General features: G+C 30.9%; 1 protein-coding gene and 1 non-coding gene across 3 annotated transcripts; both read right to left on the reverse strand.

Moving 5' to 3' along the window:
- Positions 1-11,493: 11,493 nt before the first annotated feature.
- Trnae-uuc lies at positions 11,494-11,565 on the reverse strand. The gene has a single exon. It is a non-coding gene; the product is annotated as a tRNA-Glu (tRNA).
- A 7,467-nt stretch (positions 11,566-19,032) lies between these two features.
- Positions 19,033-23,170, reverse strand: LOC124535267 (myosin light chain alkali). 2 transcript variants are annotated; one of them, XM_047111412.1, is made up of 7 exons: positions 22,955-23,170; positions 22,598-22,625; positions 21,363-21,520; positions 21,011-21,161; positions 20,588-20,674; positions 19,884-19,953; positions 19,033-19,494 (listed from the first exon to the last, which is right to left on the reverse strand). In XM_047111412.1, the coding sequence occupies exons 1-6, from the start codon at positions 22,955-22,957 to the stop codon at positions 19,928-19,930; spliced, it is 453 nt and encodes a 150-aa protein (XP_046967368.1). In that variant the 5' UTR covers positions 22,958-23,170; the 3' UTR covers positions 19,033-19,494; positions 19,884-19,927. The 2 variants fall into 2 exon arrangements, with proteins under 2 accessions (XP_046967368.1, XP_046967366.1); XM_047111410.1 differs by lacking the exon at positions 19,884-19,953.
- Positions 23,171-23,318: the final 148 nt, after the last annotated feature.

Here is a 23,318-nt window from a genome sequence, read left to right on the forward strand (position 1 = left end):
TCAATTTTAGGCCGTATTTGAATGATAAGCTCAGACGTCAACAGCCTTCTTAAATTAAATGATTAAAGCAACTTTGAAAAGAGATCAGGTGATCAGGAACATTTAATATTAATACTTGCAATAACATCTTGGTTCCCAAGGTTAGTGGCGCATTGGCGATGTAAGGAAGGGTTAATATTTGTTACAGCGTCATTGTCTATGGGTGATGGTGACCACTTACAGGTGGCACATCAGGTGGCCCATATGCTCGTCCGCCAATCTATTCCATAAAAAATGTATTAAAATATAATAAATTTACATAAAACTATCAGCGTTTGATGTTTAAAAATTCTAGCTACTTCTAGATTTCTCCAAAAGTAATGCAGAGAGGTATCGTTAATTTCACGCAGTTTTACCTACTTAATGACTAATGAATGTTTATCGAAGTCAACAGGACGAAGTTCACGATTTACGTTTATACTTGTAATATAAACGCGTGTCACGTTTGACTTATCTTAAAATGTTTTATACGTTATAACTGTATGTTAATAATAACTATAAAATTATATCTATTTGTATTGTATCTGAAAGAATGACACGTCGAACTTATGTGTATATTATTATACGTCGAAATTCGTTTACGCCCATCACGTAGCTATGTCTTATCTATGAATATTTATTTATTTATTATTTATTAGCATTTGTTTTTAAAGAAATATAATAAGTTAAATAAGAAAATTCGCAACAAAACATTGTAAAACTCTTTCCGACAATGCCATATATTACAAAACAAAAACAGCTCAGAGGTCGGTATTTCTTCTGTAGAGCAATGTATACAGTTTTCTAATTTATAGACCTAGCAAGCCTGCACACTGATTCTGTTGCCAGATAGTAAAAAAACACGTATAGAAAATATTTGAACAAAATAAGTACGTAAAAAAGAAAAAAGGTTTATTGTACAATTTGAGACACATTTCTAATAATTAACCCACGAAACTATTTATTTTTCTACCTGATTTATAAATAAGGTATTCATTATTTAAATAAAGATAATAATTATATAATATATATTGAGCATAAAATCTTATAACAAGTAACTCTTCACTGCCAAAATATAATGATATAGCAAAGGTTTTCATTTCTATCTGAAATTGGTTTGTTTTAAAAAGTTAATTCAACAAAAATAACTTCAGCCTGTAAATTTCCCACTGCTTGGTTAAGGCCTCCTCTCCCTTTGACGAGAAGGTTCGGAACATATTCCACGACGCTGTTCCAATACGGGTTGGTGGAATACTCATGTGGCAAATTTCTTTTTGAACTAACAGATGCAGGTTTCCTCACAATGTTTTTCATCACCACCGAGCACGCGATGAATTAAAAAGTAATTCGTATTGTTGTTATTAAAACACTTATGTATCTTCCTCATAGATATCCCCCAACCTACATAGCGACTTCAGATGATCTGTTAAATTAATATTATGTGCTTGTTATTAAAGTAACAAAGACAAATATAGTTTCTAAATTACGTTTCATAGACAATAAAACAAATATATTTACTATAATTAGGTATTACTATGTGAACAAATATTTTCTTGAATTAATTAATCCGACGATAATGGTCGTCTCTTAAAACTTATGCTGGCATCTAGTGTAATTTAAAATAAATTAAACGACTACCAGCTCCAAACAACAAATTTAAGCTTGGAATTTACAGCGCCATCTAGTGACATCGCAGTAAACTATGATTCGCATTTTATCTGATTTATTTCTTCCTTGTAAGTATAGATGGCGCTTTGATGCAAAATTACTATTAAACATATTCTCCATTACAATTACTTGAAAATATTTTTTTGCTCTACTGGCTAACAAAAAATTATTTGTGACGAAAAATCACAAATAATTTATTGTCAGTTATAACCTGATATATAAACATGAATCTCAGCTTATCGCTACTATTGAGGTCATTCCCATAATAGACGATAGGAAACAATGGTGCTCACCACATTGTTCATCGGTCGCCACCCTCTTTAAGGGGATGAAAAGGTACGGGAAAGAAAGGGGTTTTAAACTTGACAGGGGTTTAAGCGAGCTCCATAAAATTTGGTGTTTATAAATTTTGCGTCTCATCTAACGGAATAAGGATGACGTCGAGACGAAAATAATTATACAAAACAAGATTTGTGAACATCCAACAAGTAGCATAATATTTAGTTAGTTTACTAACTTTACTATTACACACACTACCTTTTATACCTTATAATAAATACAATGCAATACAACTATAAGATAACAGAACAATTATATAATTTATATGAATACTTAATATGTTACTCCTTGTTTGTGTGTATTAATACAATGTATTGTTTAGCTCGGACACTTTTGATTAAAATCGTATCGCCGTGTAATTACAAATAACGTAAGTAATATTACTGTTTTTTTGTTTTTTTGTTTTAAACATGTGAGGTTGTTAAAAAATATTATTTCAGTATTAACTTGTGTGTGACACTTTCACTCTAGACGCGACTAATAAATAGAATTATAAAAATTTAAAAACGAGAAATAACAAACAGATAATTTAAAAATGAATGTGTCAAAATAATTTCTTCGGTACTTTTCTTCAAGATAATCACACTTTTGGAAATAAAAGATCGTTTGTTGAAATATATTACGTCTTCGTCAATTTAGCTAAATACATATTAAAAAATAACGAATACTGCATCTATTGCCAATTGGCTGGTGACCTTCAATCGCGTCATGATAACTGGTGAGAATTACATCATCATCGGAATTACTTCTACGTGTGTTTACCTCACTCAACAGGTCACCGGTTCAGAATGTCGACACACCTCAAGTCCTCGCCTCCCTAATCACAATCGCAGTAACCTGATAAGATTATATTTTTCACTTATGACTGAGCCTGTCTTGTGCTCAGGTCCTCGCTAGTAATTAAAAAATATTTACAAGCATCGTTACGTCAAATAAAACTTTTATTATGTATGTATCTATCCTTACACCCGCATTATACACGCACGCACACAGACATAAACGCTCACACACCCACGTGATAACAATGTTACGTTAATTATTATCTGAACTAGAAAAATAATAAGTTCTTTGGTTCTATCTAGATTTCACTGAACATATGAATGTAAATAACATTTAGTTCTACGGAAGGATAGCTGTAGTGGCCTTGACTGTTGAAAAGGATATTTGTAAACCAATAAAGTAATTTAGATCGATTCTTGTAAATTTTTTAAATCTGTTTTATATCATTTGTCTGTTTTTTTGTAATAGATTTATAATTATGTTATAATATTTAAAATAGGAACTTTCATAGACAAGGCCTACGAATATAAACATATGTATATGATTTAAAAACGGTAAACACAAAGGTGTTTCTTTTGCTTTTTAATTCTCTTTAGGCAACATTGGGAAATTGTTTAAAGCGGAGATGTTAAATTATAAATAATTATTTAAATTTAATAAAACACCTTTGAAGTTTGTAACACATACACATACTTTGTATAATTAACTAAGTAAACATGATATTCTGATACATCAATAACAATAACTTTTTTTCCTTTTTAATGGCGTCTTCTGTCCATTCACATATATCAGTCAGTGTTACTTAACAAGCATAGGATGTCAACATAAGAAACTCTGTCGTTAGAGGAAAACGCTTTGCATAACACAACCAATGTTAAATCAATTTGTATGCGACCTCACACCTCTGTTTAGAACAGTGAAATTGAGAGTACTAGCATGGTCCATGTATCGTCAGCGTCATCATAATATCTTAACAAGAATATATTCTGTTTAAATCGTTGAAAAAATAAACTTATTTAAATTGCATATTTATTTATTTTAACCTAGAACTTGCCAAACAAACAAATAAGTCACAACCATGTGATTTAACTGACACTTGTTGTACGTTAATTTACTATCGTACCATATATTACATAATGCCAGAAATATTCATACAAGTGCCAACACAATTACCTCCTTTACGAAGTTTCAAATGAACGAACGAATGAACTTGAACGCATAGAGAAAAACCAAAGAATATTTTTCTTTTAAAAATTAGTTTCAAAATTTATTATTATTTACTATTGTTGGAGATTTGTAGTTAAATTCAAATATTTATTGCAACGAAATATTGCTAATTTGACATTACTATATAGGTATAAAGATAAACTTTCGTTTAGCCCTTATTTCCGATAGATCTGAATTTTAGTATACAAGTTTGTATGTATTATCTATGAGTATACTGTATATATATATCAGGTCGTCGTAATACATACTGTATTACGACGACCTGATAACGAATAGGAATAATTAAAGTACCCGAATAATAGATAAAGTAATTAATTTCCCAATGTGTCTATTGTGATAAATATTTTTAACAAAGTAAAGGCAATCTAGTGGTGAAGCTGGGTGAAGTAGCAAAAACATTTCTTCAATATAAGGCATTACAAAAGTGACAAAATTAATCCTATTTTTCGAGACTTGATCTCGAAAATTAAATATCCGGCTTATTAATTTGGATACGTCTTTATCAGCCTGTCGAAATACACACATATATACCAAAATTCAGATAAATCTGAGATGTTACTTAAAAGGAAGTACACCCCATTTTGTGACTGTTATTTTTGGCCGACATTGAATCCTGTTTTACCGTAGGGGAGCGTTAATATTGTACGAAGTTCATATTTTTATAACTATAAAAGCAATGATTGAGCGACGAAGTGCAGCTGATGTGCGTTCTAGGTCAAATCATCAATCTAGTGACATCCGTCGTCTTTATTTAAACTATCTACATGTTGTTTTATTGAATCGCTGCGAAATAATTTAGAAACCCCTTCTTTACTATTTGATAAAAATGTTATATCATAAATATAACATTCCACCAACCCGCATTGGAACAGCGTGGTGGAATATGTTCTAAATCTTCTCCTCAAAGGGAGAGATGCCTTTAGCCCAGCAGTGGGAATTTACAGGCTGTTGTTGTTGTTATATCATATTTAAATATGATACTACAAAAATATTTCAGCTCTGAAACTTAGTTGATGAAGCAATATCCTTCTTGCATAAAAGCTTTGAATATCAAGGAGAGAAAGAATTCTTTTATAACGTAATTATTTTAGTCATTGTAATGTGACTTACTTTTCAGTGTTCTATTAAACTTCTATTTTGATATTTGCTAACTGATGATAATCACGCGATGTCACGAATAAATTCAGCGGGATCGGTACAATAATTGTCAACATAATTGTTACCATTTAATGCGGAGGCGATAAATTGCCGTAATTTAAATCCAATTTTGTCTTGATCCTTAAATCCAAAAACAGTACAAATAATAGCTTAATGTATTTTATGTGCTATAATATATATTGTAATGGAATTGAGACTTATTTATCTATTCTAATTATTTTAATATGCGAATCCGTATGTCTGTTTATGGCTATATTGGGCACTGAACGTAATGTGATTTGACATCGTGGTAGCTTAAACATTAAGGTTTTTATAAATTGTATTTACACAAAGTAAGGAGAAAACCGAGAAACCGTTAACACTTACTTCGATAAAAGAAGGTTTAAGTAATTAATTAATTAAGTTTTAACAAGAACATTACTATTCCCCTCATCTTTGATTGAATTGCTTGTTGCGATCGTAGCTTCGATACTGACAAGCTTGAGAAATCAACCCATTGTAGCGGTAAATAGATTTAAACGTAAATTAATTGTGATTAGAAATTCAATGGATGCAGTTAAACAAGGAGAAATTACCCATATGATGGTCGATTAAAATAGCTTCACTTTGGACTATGACACTCGTAGGTGGGATGCGATTCTTGCCTACCGAACTCGTCCGGCAATTTACCAATCACGGACGAGATGAAACTAAATGTGAATTACCCTTGATGTCAGATAACGGCACGATTTAATCAGCAACCACAAAAACTACAATAAAAATGACGTTTTATAATAACCTACCCTCTTTAAATATAAAAACTAATTTCATATGTTTGGTCATTATGTGTGTGTGCACCATTTTTCCGAATGTGATGAAACTATTGTATGTTTTTCTCCGTAACCTAACCGAAAAATATCTTATTTGTTCTTTTGGGCATGTTTATCTTTCAATAAAATTTATGTTTATGTATGTATGCTTATATCCGTGCGTTGCCAGCACGATTCGTTATATACTTAATAAAAATACTATCTACTACTATATAATATGTATATAAGGCCACCTATTGTTTAGTTTACAGTTCATTAACCAATCAAAGTATCGTGGAATTTCGGGATCATCTTTGGCCACACCTATTGGGATCTTAAATATGCATCATAATACAGCCTCACCTTAATCAAAAACAGGACATACATATATACCTAATAATGTTATATATGTGGTCTGTAACCTCTTTATGCTTAAATTGCTGAACGGATTTAAATTAATTTTGGCACGGAGATAGGTCAAGTCCCGGGGAAAGAGATAGGCTCCCTTTTTAATTCACCTCTCGAGGGAGTAAGGTTGGGGATGTCAATTTGTGTGCTATAGGTAAAGTTTAATAAATTTCGCAGGGTTCGCCTAATGTACTATATGTTCACCTCGTTTCGCTTTACGTGTACATACATATTTTAGCAACATCGATTATCCCAACAAGGGATAGCGTTTTTCCGAATTTATTTCGGCAGTACATTAAAGGTCAGAGTTTATTTGAAGCGAAAAACGATTTTTGAAAAAGGAATTAGTTCTATATTAAGAAAGCATTTGACAATAAAACATACTCAATTGTTTATTTTTACGAATGAAAATTAAAACTGTAGCTTAATGACGATTCATCGCGCCCTATTTGTTTTTTTAACTAAATTGGTCGCATGAGTACCGGAAGTGCATCGGTTGTGAGGAAATAAATCTCTATGATCAAAGGCGATGTTCATACTATAGAACAAAGCCACCACATTGTAAGAAATTATTTGTGTAATTAAAAATGTTGCCTGTTTTATTTAAAATATATTTGTATAATCATGTTTTACAAAAAAAATTCATATAATTAATTACTAATTGTATACATGTTTGTGTAAGTACTATTTGTATTTGATAAAGCATTTGATAAAACGATTTAATTCAAAAGGTACATTGACGATAAGGAGTTCCACATTGCAATTAATAGCTTTTAATTAATAAAGTATGTATTTCCTAGTTTTCAATCGACCTTAATAATAAACCTAAATAAGCAAAGTCTCTATTTGTCGGTCTTATCTAATTTACGATAAACCAGGATAGTCTTTTCATTATGATTTGTATGACATAATCGCATTCCACATCTCGGTAATAAGTGGTCTTTACAATTTGACCTACATCATATATGTCTTTCCTCCTTATTTGATATATTGCATAAAGCTTGTCAGTCCACTAACGCCGTCCAAAATGGTTAAATTTTCTAAGGGTTATGCGTTACTAAGATTGAGTTGATTTAAAATATAAACATTTTCAGTTATTTTTATTATTTCCTTTAAAATGTTTTTTATCATACATGTGTATTATCATATATATTATTTTATTACTGATATCGATCTCCAATGAGGTAATACACATTACACACACAATTTAATAATTTTAAGCTGTATAAAATTATGTTTTGTAGTGTTAAAAAAACCTTACAACACTTCAATACTTTTTTAATTCAGTTATTGGCAGGTTAGTTAACAGGAACAGCCCTAAGGCTTATATGTATTAAGTGAATAGACAAGTCAAATACCTATCCAATAAAAACTTACAGAATTATGTTGAGAAAAGGAAAGGAGTTTGAAGTTAGGTAGAAAGCATATATCGTAGAGACAAATTAATATCTGAACGCACGTTGCGTAACTTTATTAATATTATTATATTTTTTAAATAAAAAAAAAATAAAATGAAACAAGTACATAAAAATATTATGTATTTAAATTACAATCTCTCTTGTGTCATTCGAAACGAGCATAATAAACAATTTATAAAACAATGGTCTAATATCGCCAACGTAACAAACACGAAGCTGGAGGGCAAAGACACTACATTATCACAGTAACGAGAACAAGTGACTTTAATTGTGTTTATAGCATTAACGTGACACAATAGCAATGTAGCTACTGAGGTTTTACTGTCTTCACGCTACGAATATTCTGTCACTCTAAAACATATCACATATCTACGCTAAAACTAGGTTGATTAAAATTTTGAGTATTAATTAGAATAATTAATTTAAAAAACATACAGATGTTCTAGAGAATCATATTTATAATCTCTATGATATATCTTAAATAATGTTAAAAGTTAGCTTTATGGAACATATTCAAACTTTCTTTGTTTTAATTATTTTATTATATTTCAGAAACGCAATAACAGAAAACTCAATTGTTTTAATATAGAACAGTTAATCTTGATTACAATGATCAACAAACAATAGCATTAATTATATTTTTTCCGATTGAGTCGAGCAGTGGGAATTTGTTTGTCTGTTAATATTAGAGACATTATTACCGTATTGAAAACAAAAACAACAAACGGCGGCGGCGTGGGAAATATGCTCCATATAAAGAGTTACTCAGGAAGCGTACTATGATCTTGTAAGTAACCCTTTTCATATTTACATCAAAACATCTGGATAACAATTAATATTATTATTATAACAATTACTATACTTTATATATTACTTATATACTACGCTAATTAAGTTTAAAGAATATATACATTAGTATAAATAAAAAAGAACCACATCGAGGTCAAAAAAGGTTTTCAAACTATTGAAGTCAAATAGTTTCTAATTTAATGATAATGTTGTATGTAAATAATAGTCTGAAAAAATGCCAGTCAGTTGCCGATAGTTAAAAAAACATTAAACCCGAAACTACGTTGATACGAAGAATTTTTCAGCAATGATGATTCGAAGAATGTCTGTATTTCATATTTTAACAATAAGTGAAATTGATATGTCTATTCTAAAAAGTCTTCGAAATTACGTCATAAATTTTTTGCTATTAATTTTTAATAAGAGACGAAATGTCGACCTATCCCTAATTATAAAATATCAGGGTTTTATTAAATATTATAAAGCAAACAAAGTGAAAATTCTGTCTTTGTCAAACGTTATCGTAAAAATTAATGGAACTAATTATAAGGTAGCAATTAACATGGTTGCATGAGATCTATACGGTGCGACTTTTGTACCAGGTACGGTAAACGGTGGATTCCTAGGAAAGTACGTGTTGTCACTGCTATCATTCGTTACAAAAGAAATTAAACGACTAAGGTCATCTTAATAAAGTATTTAATATATTTTTTTAACAAAGATCAAAGAATCTATCTGGTTTCTGTGTCATTCCTTATTTATCTATACTTCTATGCTAATATTATAAATGTGAAAGAAACTCTGTCTATTAGTCGTTACTGAACCGAATTTGACGATATTTTGTATGAAGCAAATTCGAACTTCAAGGTAAAAAAGTAGCCTAAGTCCTTCACATAGACTACTGTTTTGCCTAATATATCCAAACCCCTAAAACGCGAGCGAAGCCAATTTATAAATGTTTGACTTTTTGTTGCCTTTTTAAAGTATGTGTCACAATTATCTGAAAAAAATCTTATAAGTTACGATGAACACACATTACATATTTAAATTCCATTATTGTGTAAGAAAAATCTGTAAGTATAACCGAGTTTATAAAAAGAAATGCAGGCATTCGAAATTTTATAAAATGAGTAATCATTGACAATTATTGTGTAACTAACTAATTAAAGAATTAATCGATATTGATTAATGCTAAAAATGCATAGGTACCTTATTATGCACATGTATTCTTCCAAATGATTTGTGATGGAGATAAGTTTATAAATAGCACTTTAAAATTGTATCTATAAACAATAAACACACCTGTATCTAACATTGAAGATTATCATATCACAAAGTGTCCTGTAAAAATGAGATATCGTAATGATAGCACAACAGTTCGAGTTACTCATACTTATAAACAGTATACATGTGTATTTTTTTAAATGTTTTTCTTTAAACATGATATTCACAGAATACATAAAATAAAAAAAAAATAGTAAATTGTCTTTGGGAAAATCTCTGTATATATAAGATTAATGACGAATATCATTGCGATAATAATTACGTACCTATATAGTGAATTAGTTGTTAAGCAAGACTAAACAGTTTGGAAGTAAAAAATAAATAAAAACACATTTACAAAAGAAAGCCCTCTTATTTAAATGTAGGTAGTTTATTCTTAGATCTACCACCTACAAGTGATCTATTTGTAGTCGTACTAGCACGGTCACCGTAACCTATTGCTAAATCCTAGCATCATATAATTATATGGCACAGAATTAAAAATATCAACAAATTCATTGCATTTCGCAACAGATTAAACATTTATATTTATATCTTGAAATAAATATGATAAGCCGATAATTGCTGCTTTTATAAATCCTAACGATAATTCGCGAAAAATTCATTCATATTATCTGGATTACATTATGAATTAATAATATTCCCAAAAAAAAAAAAAAAATTATTATGGTTTTCATTAAATGAAAAAAGTTTTCGTATTTTTAAAAGAGTTCACTGTATAATTTTATTTTTCGTAAATTATTCAGAATCATTTATAGTGTCGACTATGTATCTAAAATTTATATTATGATTTATTTTTATCGTAGTATTAATAATGTAATATGTCATTTTAAGCACTCCATTGATAACTGTAGATAAAACTTAAAACATTCTTATTTTTAATATTTATATTTTTTTAAAGTTGATCAAACATTGCATAGCATTCTGCGTGCTTAATTTTCTGACTACTACTTCTTTATCATGATACCTTAAGTTTTTGGAAACAAAACCATTTATTATAATTTGACCATAACAATTGTGGGTTAGTCTTATTAGAATAAACTTTAATTGTAGATATAATTCCAGTAATGCTGCCGCTTCTCACGATCATTGCATAAAATAAATAATCAAATTGATCTCACCGGTTCCGCTTAGGTCTTAGGTATTAATTTTAAAATGTGTGTTATATTTTTGACAATTCTTATTGCAATAATCCCATTTAATGCGTAATACTGAACAAATATTTATTTAAATCTTTGATTTTTGTTTATAATGCCATAATAACCAACTCATGTGACATTATTTATTAATAATACTTATAAGTATCAGACGTTGCTGATAATGGAAAGTACAAATCGTTTACAATGGATGCGACCTGACAGATAAATTTATACTTTTATAAACTAGGGCATTCCTGTTAACCCTGATATAAGAGTTCTTGGTAACTTAACTAATTGCAGTTAAAGACATTTGTCTCCATAAAGCTAATTGGTCAATGCCCCCACGCGACTTTGAAGATGTAACATTGAAATGATATGTCCCTCTAATAATTATATATACGTTTAATAAATTCAATACTGCATATACTATTCACATACAATACTGTAGGTACATTTTAAAATATACAAAAATAAGTTTTCCCGTACCGGGAATCGAACCCGAGCCTCCTGGGTGAAAGCCAGGTATCCTAGCCACTAGACCATACGGGAGATGTTATGATGGTCGAAAATTATAATCATTAACATCTTTTAAAATAAGTTGTAATTTTTATTATATATTATATCAATAAAATATTAAATAGTCAAGTTTTTTTATTATTATCCATAAATTATAAAGATTATTATTAATACTGTTTAAAAATATAAGTTTCTAATCAAACATTCGGCATAGATAACATATGTATATATGCTAAATGTCACTTTTACTATGTAGGTAACTAAAAAATGTTGATAGATGACATTTTTTAAGAATTGATTTTTTTTTAATGCATATGAAGCTTTGACTTCCGTATATATTGTCACGCACGAGGAAACTCGAGTGCTCCTTTAGGGGCTCTAAAGGGACAGACTGGGGTTGATACTGCTTAACAAATAACGGTCCCAAAAATTGGCTAAACTTGATGTGTTTCATGTGACTGTAATTGCTTTACTTTATTTGAATACGAAAAATATTAATATTTCTCATAATTATGTTTATGAGTATATTTTCACATAAAAATTTAACGACTATTATTTTACACTAGATGTGCCCGCAAACATGTAGGCGTTTGAATTTAACAAAAAAAATATTATTGTAGCCTAAGTTACTCCTTATTATATCAGTTATCTGCCAGTGACAGTCCCGTCAAAATTGGTCCAGCCGTTCCGGAGATTAGCCGGAATAAGCAAACAGACAGAGAAAAATTGTACAAAATGTTATTTTGGTATATGTATCATGTACACATATGCATTGAGAAAAAAAGGACTATTTTAACATTATAAATAGACACTCCATTTTTATTATTGATAAGGGACCGTGTTTTGAGTCCTGGCTGACCGTTGATATAAAAATAACTTTATCTCAATACGAACGGACAAACAATGAATGGCTTAAACTATAAGACAGAAAACCTTGAAACAAGTTGAACACTCTTGTACTGTAATGAAGAGGTCAGCTAAGATAGGCTTTCGCAATATTTTGATTTTAATGAGGCGACACACTCAATATTCAACATCGTCCTATTGGACCCTTACAAATAAATATATGTATATATGATATACATGTAAATGTATACGAGTACACGTTTTTGGGATTGGTTCCGCCTTTAATAAGCAGGAATTCTTATTTACGCAACTATTAGTAAGTTGTTACAACTTTAACAAATAAGTAAAGATAAGTAACAGTCAAAGCTTCGTGCGCGAATATTTATATATAAAGTAAAATAAGACTTTGAAAGTGAAATATTAAATTTGTAGATACTGAATGATGCGTCCTCTTTGTCCATACTGTGCTAATAAAAGACGTATTCCGCCCACACTGTGAATTTTTTTTAAGAGTTTAGTCAAGTCGGATTATTAGACTCAAGCTACCGCTATACAGCAATACTTAATATTGTTGTGTTCCGATTTGTTACTTTTTTTCGATGTTCGAGTTTTATCCCGGAATGGTTCTTTCTAATACCTATGGTAAAGATCAGATTATGAGATTCGGATTCGGACAATGGAACTCTTCATTAATATCAACACATCAACCGCGAAGACCGTTTTTTTATTACTTTATACCTACTATTGAAGATGAGTATTAAGATATTTGTTTTTAAAGTTATCAAATATTAAATACCTACTACTCAAATACTCAATTAATATAATTTTAAAGGACCGGCAACTCTTTTCATTAACATGGCTGAAACTAAAATTTTGAATTTTGATTTTTTGTGTTTTACTTATGTTAATTACAACGATATTTCTCATAATATTTCTACAGTGTTTTTATATATTACTCTACAAAAATAACTTCTACAAAAAGGTTTAAAAAAACTATTGTGTATTAAATTCTAGTGTTTTGTACAATAATGACAACAGGAACATTAAAACGTATTCTAGACCATACGTTTTTGAAATATTATTTGAATGTATGTATAGAATATCTTTTTATAATTAAAATAGGAAGAAAAAGTGCAACCTCACGTACAAAGTGAATGCATAATGATAAGCCATGAGATATAGATATACTAAATAACTTTATCACTAGATTAGTACTATCACCAGCACGAAGCGGGAGCAAAATATCAGATTAATCGTTTGATTGAATCATGATTAAAACTCGATTGCAAGACTTGACCGACACATAAGTACCAAAAGTAAAAATTTTAAATGAATCAAACGTGTTGAGATAAGTGTAAATAAATTTATTGAATTTGACAAAAAAAAAATCATTTTTTATTCTTGTATTTTTAAGGGGCCTTTAATGGCAGCCTATATGTCGTTACACGCTAAATACAATCAAAAAGAGTAAGACTAAATCAGTTTGATAGAATTAGTAACGTTTTCACAAAAGTCTGTTTAGAAATGGAATAAATAAGATAAGTTCTATATAAGGCGTCTAAAACTTCGACATTCTCATTGATTTTCTTTTATATATTTTATATTTATATATGACTGATCCTATAGGAGACTTAAAGTAGCGTAATAATATTATGTCATATAATAAAGCTATGTAGCTATATTTAATCAATAACATTTTCATTATATTATGGGTACTAGATTTTGTTCAACTAGAATTCACATTTCTACTTTTAACAGTTATTTTAAAATTTTTTTTAGAAATGTAAGTGAAAACAATAGGTCTCGCGTCAAACGATCTCCCACCCACAGCCCTCGCCAGTCATCCTCCTCAAATCCAGCCTCACCAGAGTAACTTACATACGCTTTGGTAGTCAAAAGTTTCGTAACAAAAGAATGTTTACGTTTATTTTTCAAATATAATTCGAATTAAATAACATTCATTGGTCTCAACATATTACTGAATGTCTAATTTTATTTTATTTAAAACCTCTCTTAACATGTATTCCTTGATTATCTTTCTAATTAAGAAAACCGGAAAATCATATTGAGGTAATAACAGTAATGATTAACTAAAATACCTGTGTTATGTTTTTCTACGCATCTTTCTGCAGCCTGTGAATTATTCACCTCCGCCATATTTCAAGTTTGGATCACGACAAAATCACCTGAAAAAGAATTATCGTTTAAATTTTTATTTATCTAATGCGCGTCAAAAATAATTAGAAAAGAAAACTTTGTTTCTGTCAGACACGAAATATTCAATTTCTGAGCACAAAATTGTATAATTTCAGTATTTATATTATATGCCCAGTTTTTAATTGTCACAATTTAGGCTTTAAAATCATCTTTATTTTAAGTAACGAAAACAACACTGCGACAAATTCACATTATGTGTAATGCCAAGTCTTATGTTGTTACTCTAATCGCTTACGTATTATTATTCCTTTGTTTTCGATTTTTTTTTTTGTATTAAATAATATTCTTTAATAAATTTCAACTTACTTTTATTTAATATAAACCGTTTATCACGTTATCACTGTAATCACTCACTTGTAAACACGGCTTCGAACTGCGAGACACACACTCGCGGACAGGATTTGAATACTGCGCCGTCGAGCAACTACTACGCTTGAGAATTAATTCGGAGCCGGAAAACGTAATGGTGTTGCCAGTTCTGTTTTATTAATTCCCACGTTGTTTATTTTTTTTTTGTTCTTTTTTTTACTTATGTATTTTTTTAATTATTGAAGCCTATAGATGTATTTATCTCAGAAAGAAGGTCTTTTTATTACGTGTTTATTATATTACCTCATATAAGCTGATATTTTTTAATAACGAATTAATTAGAAAATAATTTTAATAATAAAAAAATATATTTAAAGGCAATCAAATAGTCAAAATATTTAATAAAATAAATGGTTGCAACTCCTAGCATACCTACCTTAAAGCCAGTAAGCAATTTTTAATGGATTTCACGTGAAAATAAAATTGTAGTTGATTGGTTCAATTTCCCCGAATTTTTAATAGACCTTGTATATGAACACACTTTATTACAGCTTCTCTCTTCGAGAACGTATCCGAACGAAACCGAGCGCGCCCGATTACGCTATTGATGCTGACAAACATTTTCCGCGCCATTTTCTACGTGCAACGATAGTATTGTTTCGAAAGGATCGTTTTCGTTTTTAATACAGTAAAATGAGGCCTTAACATATACTCATATCACACAAAAAAAGGAACGTTGTCTCATTGATTTCCTCCGAAATGCTTTAATTAATTCTAACTGTCCGTTGGATTATGTACATAATATTCTCTTTGCCTAAGACGGTAAATTATATTATGATTGATGGAAAAAATTACCGTCAGAAATTTACTCATGGAAAATGTACTCGTCGATAAATATTACCTACATTTCTGGGCTCGGAAAGTGACAACATATTATTTATTATAAACATATTTTATTTTATCTTGCTACAAAGTTACTTCTATAATTAAAATTACACCATACTCAGATTATTATTTTCAGTTATAAATTGTTATCTTATCTCAAACAAGATTTATATTGATATAATGTTGTTTGATAAAATGCGTGCTCACGAGCACAAAGACCTCATTACATACGCCAACATCTACATAATAAATTCTTAGCTAAAACGTTAAGCAATAACCACTCCCACACCCCATAAAACTGCATCACTCGTAATTGTTAAGTAGTTTTAGTTTTAATTCAGATGTTCGAAAACTCTTTGTTTATAGGGCTTTGCGCGTGCCCGACTGATGGGTTTGTTTTTATTATATTTAAGTTCCGAAGCTTAATATTTCTAAGTGCCTATGGGCGGCAGTGACCACTTACCATAATTTCGTTTTTTTGCGAGTCTGACTACTATTAATTTAAAATACATATAATAATTAATAAATACATATAAAAATAAAAAATAATTAAAAATAAATACTTACCATTTCATCAACCTATTCGTTTCAACGGCCTCGTTGGTCTGGTCGCTAGTAGCTGCAGATTCCATGTTCCCGGGTTCAATTTGGATAGTAAAATAAGTCACTTGGTTTCCATCGACGAATTATGAATGTAAAAGAAAAGTGACCACTTGCGCTTTCACTCATAATAAGGTACTAGTTACTACCGTATAATATAATAAGTCACAGTTAATATATTTTTCAGAAAAAAAATATTCGTTTCTTTACATTAATCTAACCAAAAAATAGTATTCGTGAGTAATGTAAGCGTAGGTATAAAATACGACATTCCCCTTCCAACGATCGTAAAGTGAAGTAATTAGACGAAAGCAAGCTGCTAAAACATTTTTTTGTGAAACAAAGCATATCTTACGTGGAGACGGTCGAGACGAATTTCGAAATCTGTTATCCTAACGCATACAAGCTCAAGTTGAGTACAAAACAAATCTGAGACAGATGCATCAGTGTGCTAACAGTGTCGCCGTAAAACCCTTCGCTGTGGATTAAGTACTAATCCTTCTTCTGTTCCACTTATGTGGTACGAAATCTTGGTAGATTTATGTGGGAGAAATTTAACATAAATATATGTATATTTAATATTTTTTAATAACTTCTCGCTTTTGCTTTTTAAGTTCATATTTTCTATGTACTCAGCGTTGCATCGCAAGGGTGAGTATGAAAGGGGCACGGGCGCCCAATTCATGGTACGTTTTAAAAACTTGTTTCATTAAAACATATAGGGGAGTATAGGTGGAATAAAGAGTGAGAATTTCATCACAGTATATTATTTTTAATAATTGCACAGGACGGGAGAATGTCACGCTGGTGTAATAACTCGAAACATATTTTAGTCACATATACATTAAATAAATACTAGTGGATCTCACGCAAAAATTAGCGTTCTTTTTTTAATTTTATTTTTCAGGACTGTTGGACTGGAAATTGTAAGAAAATTGAAATCGCAATTAATAGTCCTTTTTAATTTTCTGCACATCTACGTCTGTTCTTCAAAATGAGACCATAACCGACATAATTATGTTCAGCTGTCGTTTCATGATCACTGGGACAAAAAACGGCTTACGCTATTTATGTGAACCACGTTCTATAACCACTGGGCTATCTCGGTTTCTTTAGGAGCTACAGTATCTGACTGTAATATAAAAGTTTAAGAAACTTTTCGTGGCATTTGGATAGGCTTAGGTTTCTAGCCGTCCACATACTGAAATGTCGAGCAATCCACTCTGTCTGCAAGTGGCAAGCTATTTGTATAGCTTGTAATAGTACTACGATTGCACATATTTTGGAATATATAATAATCTATTAAATAACGTAAATCAGTATAAATAGCAGACTAATGCTGTTTTCATGTAAAATTATTACTAAGATAATGGCATCTTGATTGATTTTATTAGAAGCTAAGTTAGCGTTCCCTGAGCCTGGATAAAATTCAATGTTAATAGGAAAACTGGCAGCCTAATTAAATAGAACACTGCCAAGTAGATGATCGTAGATGTTTGGATAACCTGCAGTTGCCTCGTGCTTTTTGCCCGGAGAAGGAACCCTTTAAGCCCTCGGAAGTATATTGGTAACATTATTTTTCTCCTCATCACATGTTTCATACTCGGTCTCCATAGTAATTATATTTTTAACCGTCCTCAAAAAAGAAGAAGGTTATCAATCGACTGTATTTTTTTGTATCAATTTACAGGACCGTCGAGTATTACACGTATTTGAATATACTATTATCAGTATAGTTGTATACTATTTATGTTTTAGAGGCTGGTGAAGGATTTCGAAGTATTCGTAAATTTCACCGAGGAAATGAGTTGGCAATTACCATTGAATAAGCTTCGTTACAAGTGTACACTATAAAATCCTCATGCTAGACTTTGATATTCATTTGAAAAATCATTTTCAAATCGACATAAATGTATGTACTTTATATTTTCTGCTTTATGTTTAGATTAAATTTAATTTACACACATGTTCTGATCTCTTCGAAAAAGTACAGTCAGAGTAAGAAAATCTTCGTCAGTTTTTGAATTAATTCCTTTGTCGTCTTAATATTCTTAGTACCTTTTGAGTCTAAACATCAAATCATTGCGACGCAATATGTCATCCTCGATCCGTAAAACAGATTATCGCTCATACTGAGCACACGAAAATAGATCTTCAGGTGACGAACCTTTTCTTACGCCGACTGTACATTATGTTCACTGAAAATGCTTTCAAGCGCTATCGTTACGTATTCAAATTTCAAAGAAAAATGTTCTATCATTCGATTATATCAACCTATTGGGAGGATGTTTGGATTTCTAATAGTGTTGAAGAAAATCCTTGGAGGTCTTCCAATGTTTCGAAAGAAAAAAATCTAAGATTAGATAATACCAACAGAAATAATTATATTCATTTGGATAAGTATTTGATCATTTTTATTGATTGGAAAGGGTGTTGTAGCTTCCTACAAAGCTGATGTGAATTATATGAAAAACCTAATGAAATAGTTCGCTAAACAATTAAATAGAAACCACTAGTGTGTTACCACTAGAAATTAATACTCGATCGTTTATCACGTTAGTCTTGTAATAGTTAGCTACTATTTATCTGTAAATTAATATGGACTGATTATTATATTTCCAGTTGACAAACAAAAACCTAAAGGATAATTCAAAGAATTAAGTATATTTTAGTCCTTATATATCTTTCAATTTATTCTAGATTGACGAACATAACACAAGAAGAGTCGTTTTAATAGTTTATTACAAAATTACTTACGGTTTTTGTGTTTTGTCATTATAAACGTACTTATAAATAAATAATAAAATTTAAAACACGTACAACGTGCATTTACAGTACTCTTTTTAATCTTAGTTTATTACGTAGAGTCATTGACAGATTGTACAAAATGTATTAAATTGTTGTTTCGTATAAAAAGGGGTATTCCGTAACGAAGATGGTGTGTACGGCGATGCGATTTTGATGTAGTCGGGGCTGGCGCGGCGGCCGCGGATAATACGGGTCCGGGGGCTTAGCCCTCTGCGGGCGCCGCCTCCGCAGCCGCCGGCGCTGCCGCAGGCTTTGCTTGAGAGCCCTGCCAACCCGCAACCATTTTTTTGAGGAAAGCTGTAAATCAGAAAAAAATAAATTAAATACTGGTTTACAACATCGAATGGTATTTCTTAACATTAAAATAGCTACATTATGTATGTTTGCAAGAAAAAAAAATATTATTATTATTTTTTTTCTACATAATGTAGCTAACTTTTTAAAAGTAATTAGTAAATGTAGATCACTGAATAGAAAAGTTAGAGACAGTATCATAGAAAGAGAAGCGTTTAGATAGACAAGTTACGAACATCACTTAAGATTTAAAACATTGACACAATAGCACATAAAAGATTTGCTGAAAATAAAGATTTTTTAGGTATTATCCAAATAAATAGAAACATATGTAAGCATTTTGCACAAGAAGCGAGATATTTTTGCCCCAGCTGCTACGGTATGTAACTTACGATCTTGATCTTATAGCTAAAGATATGACGTTAATTGTGGTCCTCTACGCCATCACCTTCTTCAGGAATGCTGTAAACAATAAGTCAGACAAGGGTTCACACAGACGAACACAAACACAAATTTACTGAGGGGTCTACAAAGAAATGTCCTTTCAGTGTCCATCGGAATTTATAGGAACGATTATTTAAAATGGTATATATTATAATCCGTTGACATTTTAAATACGTAATGAAGTTTTCACATTAGGGATATGTATATGGGGTTAAATTCTAGTAGTACAGTCCATAAGTACGTTCTACTACATAAAAAGATGTTTTTAATTTAATTTCATGCTTATTCTCAAATATACTCTACAATTATTTTTAAATACTATAATAATGAAATAAAAAACAATGTAAAAAACCACCACTGCCACAACAATCGCTGAAATGGGGTCAAGATAAGGTGAGCGGTAATTGTATGAGTATATAATGTGTTTAAATATGTAACAAAAAGTATTTAGTGTATAATATCAATGTAACGTAACAACTCTATTCAGAATAATCAATTAATGACATTCGAAGTTTTATGTCGCTTTATCATTTAACTTTTTTATATTTATTTATTTATGTATTCTGTTGATTTGCATGTATTTGACTGCTGTGATAAAGCAAAACCACCAGTCGTTAACAAAATGGCTATTAAATAGCCAACTGATACTCACATGCGTATGGGATCATGCCGTCATCATCTTCAGGGTCCATGCAGTCCTTTGTGATTTCTGCGACTTCACTGTCCTCGAGCTTCTCACCTATTTATAGAAATATAAATATGTTAATTTGAATACCAGACTAACAGTAGAAAAAAATGTTAGAAGCATTTAATGCTCTGCCAATTATGCCATTTACCGAATATTCCCAATGCAGGAAATGAATCGAAACGGTGCTCTACTTTAAAATTTTCTATATTTAGCATATCAAAACGTGCATGTGTGTTCTGGCAAATATCCAAAATATATTTAAATTGCTCTTCAATTCCATTTCAGAAAATAAAAGACAAATAATATTTAAAAAAAAACGTTTTGACAAGTCACTTCATCCATCAATATCCTTCAAAGATTTTAACTTCCCAGAGAAAATTCTTTTACCTAAAGCAAGAAGCGTGTGTGTGAGCTCAGCGCCAAGCATAAGGCCATTTTCGTTCTTGTCGTACAGCTTCAGACATTCCAAGAAGTCCTCATAGCAACCCTGGTCTTTGTCTTTCTTGCATTGGCTGTAGATGGGAAGGAACTCCTCGAGCTACGAAATTATAAAGCGACATAAGTACTGTATTTTAATTTATAATTGAAATATTAATATTTACCATTTCAATTATAATTAAGAAGTTTCATCTTTCAGATCAGTTCTTGAAAATGATGTGGCTAGAAATATTTTTGTGAAGCACAAAAATGTAAATCAAATATTATCTAGACATTACTATAATACATATGAAAATAGTACCGAAAGCATTTTCTCGCCCTTCTTCTTGGTGCCTCCGAGCTTTTCAATGGTGGCCAATGTGGGGTTAGAGTTGAGTGCCCTCAGGATGTCTCCAAGGTTGAAGGCATCGACTTTGCCGCTGCCATCGAAGTCGTAGATGGAGAAGGCGAAAGATGCCCCTGATTCATAATAATAAAAAAATTATATCTTTTTACTATTAAATTAACTTATTTCCCAAAGAAACTTCTTTATTATTATATAATTAATAATAATATAATTGTCTGTACCTACTGCACACTAAGTAATCGTATGTAACATACATAATTACTAAATAATTGTTTACGGTATCGTACTAATAACATAATCTCACATTCGTGTATCAATATTGAAGTCTTTTTTCTAAAACATGTAAAAGTTTACTAAACATTTCATTTTAATTTCAAGATAAATAAAACCCAAAAATATGATAAATGTTTAAAAACGCCATGGTTCAGGTGTCACAGTGGGCGGGCGTGGGCGAATCCGCGTACCTTTGCCTCCACATGTTCAAATTTGTTCAGTGTGGACCCATTAGTCACTGTCTAATTATAACTCAATTGTAGTTTATTCGAATACTGATATTCTGTAATGTTATTTTTCATTAAAAGATTTCTTTCTAAATTCTCGTATGAGAAGTGAAAATACTATGATTCGAAACAATTATTTCAGTAATAAGCTAACTAATTATTCATAATATTCAAGTTTAATAACTGAAACCTCGTCTAAATTATTTGACCTTGATATTGACTTACTAAATGAAGTCAAAAATTGTTATGAAAATTAATTTACTAAAACAATTTAATAATAAATTGCATTCATATCGATTCCACTATAAAATTTTCAAATCATTAAAAGTTGTAAGTATGGCGCTTTCGGTGAAATTCGAGCGCAGTTTCTCTGTTTGGGCGGGCGGCAAAGTTGGATCACGTGACGCAAGAGTTAAATTTGGAACGCAACGCTCGCGCATAGTGGCCGCACCACTGCTGCCGATATCTCATAGCAACGCGAACCTTTTATGAGAACCGTTCTATACTTAGATTTACGATTATGTTTCTCCTAAAAAAATATTCGTAACAAAACTTTGAAGACACGGTAAAACATGACGAACTATATTGTTAATCAAAAATATGAAAGTGTAGTTATTCTTCGTAAATTATCAAGATTTACAACAACATTATTTTTGGTGTAAATAGAATTAAAAAAGTAGAAGTACTCACTTTCAACTTCGTTCTTGCTGAGGTCGCTCTGAAAATGATCAAAAACATTTTGTTACTTTTAATTCATAAGCATGATAAAGGTAGTGTAAAGGGTGTTGTAAATATGATTACATCACAACACTGAATAATTACTCTATCTGGTCGGTAAGGAAGGAACTTAATTTTTCCACTATTTATTAGCACATCACTGACTTATATTTTGTTAAATTTTCTGTGCTCAAACGTAAGGCTTCCGGTCTGCGGAATTTAGCACATAACGTCAACGCGAATAGTATATTGCACTTGTTATATTTTCATCCCATTTTCAACAGCACTGAACTCCTTGTCACAGTTTCACTTCTTTTAGATATAACTCACCATTTTGTGTGGTGTTAGTCGGTTCCCTCCCGGTCTTCACTGGCAGACGTTCAGACAAGAAGTGGGGCTCGGCAACTTTTCGCCGGACTGTTTTAACTGACTCAGATGGCGCTCTCGTTTGGATATTTGAGATTTAGCCCAGGAATCCGCAACCGTTCTATTTTCAGCGGAGTTGAACCGTGCCGATGGTATCTTCAGACACTACACGAGCTACTAAGCGAGAAAGAGACATGAAGCTTTTCTCGATACGTAGTCACTCCTATTGTAATTCTACATTTACGCTATTTCGATCTAATGTACATCATGTATATACGTCAGGATTCGAAGGTGTTCGTACACCAATGCAGTTACGGCATAAAAGGTG

Source organism: Vanessa cardui, chromosome 14, assembly GCF_905220365.1.
Source record: "Vanessa cardui chromosome 14, ilVanCard2.1, whole genome shotgun sequence".
In the NCBI taxonomy this organism is placed as follows: Eukaryota; Metazoa; Arthropoda; class Insecta; order Lepidoptera; family Nymphalidae; genus Vanessa; species Vanessa cardui.